Source organism: Poecilia latipinna, unplaced genomic scaffold (assembly GCF_001443285.1).
Source record: "Poecilia latipinna isolate Pla-1442-1.1 unplaced genomic scaffold, P_latipinna-1.0 Scaffold656, whole genome shotgun sequence".
NCBI lineage: Eukaryota > Metazoa > Chordata > Actinopteri > Cyprinodontiformes > Poeciliidae > Poecilia > Poecilia latipinna.
Window position 1 is genome coordinate 162,218 of NW_015113272.1, and position 9,975 is coordinate 172,192.

Here is a 9,975-nt window from a genome sequence, read left to right on the forward strand (position 1 = left end):
AGTCCAACAAATGGCTTCCCGGGTTTTATTATACACTTTTATTATTTATTCTGGGGAAAAATAAAGAACCATGTGGTAAAATCTGTTGTGAAGCGGTAACATTTTTAAAGTAACATTGCATTTTTTAGAAAAAAAAAAAGAATCAAACTTGATTTATCATACAGCAGAGCTTAGATATTAATAATTTACTACTTTGACAACGAAGAGCAGGTAAGTACAAATTCATTTTTACAGTGTAGAGCAGTCAATACTCACAAGTCCTACACAGAAGTATTAATGCATAGTCGTGCATTTTCTTTCTTTATTTGATTTACCTGAAAACCACAACTTTCTAAACTATGCAGCATTTCATTTCATTTTGCATTATATCTTTTTTTTTTGTTTTTTTACGTGGACTTGCTTGGTTAAAATGTAAACAAAGGATTAAGAAATATCCTCTTTGTTCCTTGTAGAAACACACTGGAGTATAGTGTGCTGAGTTCATTCTGCCACAAAGACAATAAATGAATTTCCAATAAAACTGCTAAATAAAAATCAAAGTAAAAACAAATAACACAATAAATGAAACTAAAATGTTTTATTTTAACGGTTTAATTAGACTCTTGCCTAATCATATCATATTTGCTACTACCTCTACTTAAGTGATGCCTTCAAGGTTTGCACAACTAGTTATTAAGTAGGTTTTGATGCCTTTCTCCCGCCCCTAAGATATTAAATCACCTTTTAAAAACCTTATACCTCGTTATCTTTGATTCTAAAACGGGTTTGATTATATTAATCATGCAAGTGTGATAAAAAGGCAAAATCAGAAGGAATCTGTTACCATGGCTAATTACGAAATCAGTAAATTACATTTCATTCTGTTGTTTTCTGTAAATTCTCACAAATGCCACAGAAAAAAAAGACATACACTAAAATATTGTGAGGGACTGGAAAGACTTTTCTTTTCAAAATCATATTAAGTATATAATTTAATTAATTGAAAGATTTCTAGTTTTGATGTTGATTTTTCATCCAAATTTCATAAAATGTGATAACATTGGACTCTGCTTTGATACTTATTTATGCTGTAAGACTTATGGACCCCCTTGCTGTACATCAAGGAGGTATGAGAACTCAAAATGTAAAAAATCTAATCTTCTATTATGAATACAGAACAATATGATCATGCAGTAAAAACAACAGCTTTACCGTTAAAATGAGAAACATGTTTAGAGTGAGCAGAAGTATTTATAATATTTTTCCATCGTGTAGCAAATTCAAAAGATGCTGTAGTGACTGTAATACCAGAAATAATAATAATAATGATAATGATGATAACGATGAGCTCATCAGTTGGTGGAAAGTTTGTTGAGTTCTTGAGATGCTATTAAAAATGGATCCACTTGACGTATCTGCAGTCTGGGATTCATCAGTGGCAAACATATCGTTATGTTTTTATGGCAAATCTGAAGTATTTTCAGTAAATTTAAATAAATAAATAATAAGCCACATAAATGAACTCCTTCTGATGTTAACCACACCGCTTCGATTCAGGTGAAGCATCACAGATTCTGCTCTGAAATCCATTTTTATTCGAGAGCTGAACACATTTCTGAGACAAATATTAAATGTCAGAACTACAACTACACCAACCTGTGAGAAGGTGACTCTCTCCCATTAAAATGTGTGTTTTCTCCATTTCTGCTGGCTCCGCCGTCGGCCTGCCTGACCGGCCTGTGAAAATGAAACACTGGAACATAAAGAAGGGAGTTCTCGGCTCCCCAGAATAAAAACAAGGAGATGGATCTTTAATTAAAGGTGAGAGGTAATACTATTCTGGGCGAGGGGTTTCTTGCAGAATGTGGTGTAGATGACTGGTTTGAGAAACGCTGGACTGTAGCCTCCCACCCCCCCTCCACTTCCTCCTAACCCCCTCACCCCTTTCCTCTGAGTCCCAGCGCTCCCTCCCCTGCACATTCCTACGTTCAGTTAATTGGACAGGGAGAGTGGGCTGAGGAGGGAAGCGTTCAGGCCCATTAGCAATCCTCCTGTGGAAGGCTGAGCCGAGAGGATCACAGACTCACAAATAGGAGGATTAAAATAATCAATAGGCTCCTCTCTCTCTCTCTCTCTCCGCTTCGGCACAGACGACGGGTGGACGGCACACACACACACACACACACACACGCACAGATATGCTCACACACGTTCAAGAGCAAATACAAACACACCAAGAGTCTGAGGAATACTAGTTCAAGGAGCAATTCTCTTCTCTCAGTGTTGTCTCTGGATTTTCACAAATTAGTCTGGGTCCTATAAGACTCACACACACACACACACACACACACGTAGACACACACTCACACACGCAACTATTGTCTGTTAATGAGGGTTAATTTTAACTTCTGACTAAATGAGAACCACTGAAAAGGTCAGAGACATGAAAAAAGTCTCACATGTCAGACAAGTATTTGGTTCTAGTTTTTCTGGAGTTTTTTTATTTAATATTTTAACTTCCAATGCTTAGAAAGGTTTAGCCATGTGGATAGGAGCTGCACATAAAGCTTTTAAATGTATTAGCCTCATGTAAATACCGGGAAACCTTTACTGCTCTTCCCATGTTTTTGTTTTTGTTTTCATCTTGACGTGAATCTTATTCAGTAAATTTTTAAAGAACTTTCTTTAATGTGTCAGTCTATTATTATTATTATTATTATTATTATTATTATTATTATTATTATTATTATTATTATTATTATTATTGATAGTAGTGATGGTTTTGAGCAATTTATATATAAACATATATATATTCACAACTATTAAGAACTATGGAATTGTTTTTTACTATTTCTCTATCTCACCGTCTCACTCAAAAAATACTCAAAGGGTTAAAATAGAGAGTATTATCTTAAATAGTGTATAATAAACTTACTACCTTCATATCAGAATAATTGATTTTCTTTATTTCTTCTAATTGTTCACTTTCACAAGCTTTATTACCAGGCTGTTGTGAGACATCTTGCTTAATTTTTTGTTGGGAAAATAGAAGAAACCATTGGAATTAACTATTTTTTTATTATTATTTCTTAATTACTTCTGAAGAGAAAATCCAAATAACAAAATGTGCCCCAAAAAACAAAACAAAACAAGCAAACAAACAAACAAACAAACAAACAAAAAAACTCTTGAAATGTCATTTTATAGATAATTATGTGAATCTATTCTATAGGATTTTCACAAATTCCTCTAATCCTTCCTACATTCTGCCTAACTCCAGCCGTGGCTCAAGTAATTATGTGAAGATTTATTTAAAAAAAAATTAGTTGTAGTTCCACTAGTGTAATAAAACATATGTTTATATAGTTGTTTAAACTATTGTACTTATGTTTCCAGTATGACATTTTATTCTTCACAATTTGTTTGCTTTTAAAGTATTATGACATTTAAAATGTCAATTCCCATCATTTTATTTAGCTGACCGATGCAGTTACAATGTTGAAAATGTTCTTAAACACTGTTGCTTATTTCAATTCTAGACATCCAATTAGCTTTAACCTTTCTTATTAATTTTGTAAAAGGACCGAATATTATCAGCATACTAACCGTGTTCTGGAAAACTGTAATTTGCCCCCAGGACGCGCAATTAAAAATATTATCTGCACAACGCTGCCCCCTGCCGATCTGTCCCTGTCATCACAACCTCTGTGGCATCTACCAGATGCAGTAGCCTGTTCTGTCCGCTAGGTGGCAGGCAACGTCGACTGGTTGTCTGCAGGCAAAGATGGCGGTGCGGAAGAAAGACGGCGGCCCGAATGTAAAATATTTTGAAGCGTCTGACACCGTTTCCCAGTTTGATAATGTCCGAGTCTGGCTGGGAAAGAATTATAAAAAGGTACTGAGCGCACGTTTTATAAGCATGCACACGGGGCTTTCTTTTTTCTGTCATCCTTAAACGTAGAGCAGAGGCAGTGACAAAGAGAGGAGGGAGGGTGCTGCTGCTGCTGCGGATGAGCATCCAGCTGTTTGATTCACAAAAGGATGCTGAGCCAACAGATGCAGCAGATGCAACCGCGAACGGTGGTGTCTGCTTACGTTTGGGTAGCTAAACGAATGAAAGCCATCACAAAATCTGACCCGAGAGGGTAGAGTTTATAAAGATAAAGGTGTCTTTAGCCAGGCAGACGGCAAGCTAGCCAGCTAATCGGCTAACGGTTAAAGCAGCTCGGATCCAGATGTTGGCTCTGTGGCGCGCCTCTGTGACTGAAGTCCTGAACTGGGCTTGATTACAGCGAGCAGCTTTCTGCTTTGGACGAAATGAAACTGAAATAGTATTAAAGCGGTGATTTTTTTTAAATTTAATTTTATTTATTTATTTATTTTGCTCTCACCAGATATCCAATCACATCCCGGTGTAACGTTTTCACTGATGAACGTAAAAGCGCTGGAACTTCTACACTGTAAAACTAGATGGGTTGTCTCAACTTAATAATCCAGACACGTTGGTGCTGTATCTCAACTCAGATAGTTTTATTCTGAAAAAGGATTAAGTACTTTTCCAATTACTTCATCCTAAAATTAGGATTGTTATAGCATTTTAAAACCTGGACTCCTGGAGTGATTTCTATAATTCAGTGTACACAAAAATGAGCAAAGCTGTAGCAGAAAAAAAATATATCAATGAAAAACATTTACAACCAGGAGTCTTTCTTTGTTAAACATGCTTTGTATATAAACAGAGAGCATAAATTTACCTCCCTATTTGTATTTTTTTGTTCATATTATATTATAGGCCCCTGTGACACACAGGTAGGGGATTAAAGTTAGATAAAATACAACTTTGATCCAGAATCTCAATATTATTTTTAATACTAGAATAAATATAGAAAACCTTTGCTGTCATTCAACAAAATAGTCCTTGCTGCAAGTGCAATAAAAATATGAAGTCCACATTCAAAGTGCTGTTTGTTTCTACTATAAGTTAGAAAAAAATAAAAACAATATACTAACAAAAGAAAAGGCATGAAATGTTCAGGAATTTATTTATTTTTTTTCCAATTACTTGATGAAGATCAGACTTAGCTCAGGATGGAAAAGTAGGTGCATATGTGTAAAATTTGTTAATACCTATCAGTATATACTGTAGATTGTTGAAGAAATAAACAAACTTTTGATTTATTGAAAACAACTGTATCATCAGATAAATTAAACATGGTTTTGTGGGATCAAACTGTCAACATTTTTGCTTTGCTTGTGTCCCTAACAAATAGATTATTATAGATCATAGAAAACAGATTATTAATGACGCATCAGAGGAGATGGAACAAGCAGTTACACAATCATAACCTGATCGTAGATTTGCTGATATAACGCATACAAACAAGGGCTGCCCTAAAATACTAAGTTGTTTTAAGAACAAAACATGACAATCTTTTAAGCAGTTGCACACTATTGAGACGTTTCCTCTCTTTTTCCTCTTCAGTACATCCAGGCTGAGCCCCCCACTAACAAGTCTCTGTCCAGCCTGGTGGTCCAGCTGCTCCAGTTCCAGGAGGAGGTTTTCGGCAGACATGTCAGCAATCCTCCCCTCACAAAGCTGCCGGTGGGTTCATTTCCTCTCCCCGCTGAGATCTCTGAACAAACACTCTTCATGGCATTGATTCGCACTCAAACTTTTGTGTTTTCTGCGTCCAGATGAAATGTTTCCTAGACTTCAAGTCCGGCGGGGCACTGTGCCACATTCTGGCTGCTGCCTACAAGTTCAAGAGTGACCAAGGATGGTAAGACTTTCTTTCCACCTGACTTTATTATTATTATTATTATTATTATTATTATTATTGTTATTATTGTTTATTTATTTTTGTTTAAAGTTTTGCAGCAGAGTTGGATTTTGGCTTTCTTGCTGTTTCGTGTGTAACTCCAGTCTAATTTCCTGGTAGGCGCAGGTTTGACTTCCAGAATCCGTCGAGGATGGACCGAAATGTGGAGATGTTCATGACCATAGAGAAGTCCTTAGTGCAGGTACTAATCTTTACTGAGAAACTAATTTCTTGGACATGCAATGTGCATTAGTCAATGTTTTTTTTGTTTGTTTTTTTTTTATCTAATTTCGTCCAATATAAAAAGAGATTTAATTTTTTTAATCATCTTATTTTGGTCAAATTTTCCTTGCTTTGGGCAACAGATACAAATAAGTATTAAAAAACATTATTTAGGAAAGTTACATGTCTCTACATTATTTATCCCATTTGATACACTGAGGATGGCTCTGCTGAGCTTCAACGATGGGAATAAGGAAACAAATTACAGCAATTCTGCTTTAATATTCTAAAACTCAGAGGAAAACATTACTAATAAAAGGAGTACCCACTAATTGTCTACATGTACATGTTTGTGAATTTAAGTTTCGTGTCATAATTCGCTGCAGAACAACTGTCTCACTCGACCCGTCATCTACCTGAGCTCTGACATAGAACCAAAGCTGCTCGGAAAACTGAAAGACATCATCAAAAGACACCAGGTGGGCTTTTTGTTTGTAAACAAATTTTTTTGATCAGTGTAGTAAAGCATTTGTCATGCTTTTTCACATCAGCCGAGCTTTTCTTGCGCCGCCCTCTCTGAATTAGCGTCGTCTCCTCTTTGTGTCGTCTTTTCAGGGCTCCGTGACTGAGGACAAAACCTCCAGCTCCCATATTGTGGTGCCTATTCCTTCCAGTCTGGAGGAAGGTGAGGTCTTGATAGGTGTGGTGTGTATTTGTCAAATCTTCTTCGACGTGAGCAGGATCTGCTACGACGTGAACTGATCTTCTCTGTGCAGAGGAGTGGGTGCGTCCAGTGATGAAGAGAGACAAGCAGGTTCTGCTCCACTGGGGATATTTTCCAGACAGGTTTGTTCTGGATTCATGTGTCTGGATCATAGTGTAAAAAAAAAAAAAAAAGCAAAAAAAATTAGCCTCATTTGTATTTTTCTGTTGATAATAAGCAATTGTAATTTATTTTTAGTGACACTGTGGAGCTTATCGATTACAAACAAGTGAATAGACTCTTGCTTTTAAAATATCGAGGGTCACTAGAAGTTAGAGCAACAGAGTTTCTGTAATTTTTGTAACACAACTGAGGAACGTCTTTAAGGTCCCAACCTGCCTCCTGTTGGGACCTTAAAGACAAAGTTAAGCAAACTTTGTCAGCTTAAAGTTTGCTCCTAAACTTTAAGCTGACACGTCGTTGCTGTTGCCGTCGCCTCTCGCAGGCCTGAACATGTTATCTGTTCCCTTGGTCCGACTTTGTTCCTCTCGTTGTTCAGCTATGACACCTGGATCCCGGCCAGTGAGATCGAGGCTGCGTTGGAGGATCCTCCCAGCCCAGAAAAGCCCAGAAAGGTCATTTGCTTCGTCCTGATTTATTGCTGTTCATTTTAACGACCTTTTAAAAATGTTCTTCATCTTAAATTAGGAATGAAAACGTTTCACGTTTCGCCTCTACCGTTATTGTGTTTCACTGGGATTCTGCGTAATAGAACCACATGAAGTAGCATGCAATTATGTGGCAGGAACACGATCCATGGTTTTCACATTTTTTACACATAAAACTCAGAAAAATGTCTTCTTATTCTACCATCCTGCGTCAGCACTTTTTTTTTTTTTACAACCACCCAGCTGCAACCTGTTTCAGCTGCAGGTCTCTGCACATCTGGAGACCCGTTCTTTGCAGATTTGCCTCGGTTCAAGTGAGGAAAGAATCTCTGAATTTTAATTTTGAAATCTTACTACAGATCTGGACATTAACTGTGCCGTTCTAACATTTGAACTGCTTTAAACTGAACTGGTTCGTTTGTTCACTGACGTTACACTGAGATTAAATTAGCTTCACTTGAATGTTATTAGCTGAACAGGGGGATTTTGAAGGCAGTAGGCTGCACTGCATTTTATTTAAGGGTTTCACAGTACGGGGGGTGTGAGTAAAAAAAATGCTGGCCACACTCTTTAAACATTTATTTGTTTAAAAAAAAAAAATGAATTAAAACCATCTTTTCCATTCCTTCTGCTTGACCATTACACACTACTTAATGTTGCTCACTTAGATGATATTTCAATAAAGTAAATTCCTGCTTCTAGTTGCACAAAATATTAAAAGAGTTAAATGGGTGCAAGTCACTCTGTGTCTGAAGCAATAAGCAGAAGTATTTCCCTCTTGCTTGTCATCTGCTTACTGAAAACGTTTGAATATTGCTATTGACAGGTTCACGCAAAGTGGATTTTAGACCTCGACCAGTACAACGAGTGGATGAACGAGGAAGACTATGAGGTGGGAGACGGCTGTCCAAAGAGGAAGAGGATCTCTGCCAAGACGCTGACCGATGAGGTGACGACACCAGATGAGCGAAGGGACAAGAAACCCGGCAGTGCCAAGAAAAGAAAGCGATCGCCATCACCTTCACCAACCCCTCCGCCTCAGGAGAGCAAGAAAAAAAACACCAAAAAAGGGTAAGAGCTCAGGTTTGTTCGATTCGTTTCACAAACAAACCTACAAGTCGCATTCATCCTTCTGTCTGCCTGTCCAATTCAGTTTCATTTCACTTTACTTATAATTTATTCATATAACAAACAGATGTGATTCATATCCAGAAATATTCAGTCAAGCCAAACCAAAACAATAAGACCGATTGTAATTCAGTTTCAAGCATTCAGGTTGGAAATCAGTGGAAATCTTTTACTACTTGTAAAAATGTTTATATATATCAGGAAGCCCTGCTGGTTTTATAAAGTAATTGACTTTGCCGAAACATCCTGTGTTTATGCACTCTAGAGATTTTCTTTTATTTTTCCAAGTTCACACGGAAGAGTAATTTTTTTAAGCTCTGCTGCTTCTCACATCTTCTGAGCCAAATTTATGAGTAAGAATCTGTAAAACCTTTCAGAAAATGGCTTAGAAAGTCAACATTTATCACTAAAAAACCTTTTCCAGTGACTTACACACACTGTGGGGATACACTGGGTGGTGAACAGGTGTTTTCGTGTGTGTTGCCAGGCCAACGACCCCGTACACCAAGTCTAAACGAGGTCAGAGGGAGGAGGAACAGGAGGAGCTGTCCAAGGATCTGGATGAAGCCTCACCTGTTCCTGCATCTGAAGAGGGAAACACAGCAAAGACAAGTATACTGATAATATATATTCATTAAAATTTTAATAGATTGTTGGAAAACTACTATGTAAGCTTTTTTATACTGTCAAACTTTTCAGTGGATTAATTTCTTGCTGTCTGCCTGCAGACAACACCAAGAAGGACTCTGAATCGACCCCAGTGAAGGGAGGCACTGACATGGGTATGGATGATAAAACATATAAACACTATTCATCTGTAAATCTGCAGTAGGTAACGTTTTACAGAACAATATGTCTTTACATATTGTGTTAAAACTGTCAGTATGTTCAGACAGTACAATATGAGACACACAATCTGTGAAAAATAAATAAAACAATCAACCTTCTTTGGCTTCTCCCTCCGATCTGCAGAAACTTAACGCTCCCGGCCAGAAACAACCAATCAGAGCCGATTTTTTTTTTATCCGTCTCGACAGTTTAAAAAATATGCAGAAAACACATTTTTATAGACGTTACCTGCTGCAGCTTTGAAAAATATGTGTCAGAGCAAACATGACTTTTTTAAATATTACTATAGAGGTGTTTGCAGAGCTTTGTGCTGCTGAAGGTATTTATTAAAATATTGGCCCCTTCGTCTTTTTACGTGTGATTTCAACAGACGAACAAGAAGACGAGTCAATGGAGACAACAGGAAAGGTATCGTTCATCCAACAGGTTTAATTTAAAAGAAAATATGCTGAAATGTGTTGAGGCATATTAATTTAATTCTAACTAAACTGAAAAATGTCAGTTTAAGCCTTTTTTTTTTTTTTTTTTTTTTTTTTTTTTTTTTTTTTTTTAAATAATTTTTTAATAAAATTGTGTTTTTTGAAGGGAAGGGGGGGGGGGCCCCCCC

At 36.9% G+C, this 9,975-nt stretch overlaps 1 protein-coding gene across 2 annotated transcripts in view; it reads left to right on the forward strand.

The window, feature by feature from the left end:
• Positions 1-3,730: 3,730 nt before the first annotated feature.
• smarcc2 (SWI/SNF related BAF chromatin remodeling complex subunit C2) overlaps positions 3,731-9,975 on the forward strand; it is a 16,982-nt gene continuing 10,737 nt past the window's right edge. Inside the window, exons 1-12 of one of the 2 annotated variants that reach the window (XM_015043903.1) lie at positions 3,731-3,874; positions 5,462-5,581; positions 5,674-5,759; positions 5,919-6,000; positions 6,407-6,499; positions 6,636-6,705; positions 6,797-6,866; positions 7,283-7,358; positions 8,218-8,462; positions 9,007-9,131; positions 9,248-9,301; positions 9,739-9,776. In XM_015043903.1, coding sequence (XP_014899389.1) covers positions 3,764-3,874; positions 5,462-5,581; positions 5,674-5,759; positions 5,919-6,000; positions 6,407-6,499; positions 6,636-6,705; positions 6,797-6,866; positions 7,283-7,358; positions 8,218-8,462; positions 9,007-9,131; positions 9,248-9,301; positions 9,739-9,776 — 1,170 coding nt within the window. In that variant the 5' untranslated portion in view covers positions 3,731-3,763. The remainder of the gene's footprint in view (positions 3,875-5,461; positions 5,582-5,673; positions 5,760-5,918; positions 6,001-6,406; positions 6,500-6,635; positions 6,706-6,796; positions 6,867-7,282; positions 7,359-8,217; positions 8,463-9,006; positions 9,132-9,247; positions 9,302-9,738; positions 9,777-9,975) is intronic. The other variant, XM_015043905.1, reaches the window with a different exon arrangement.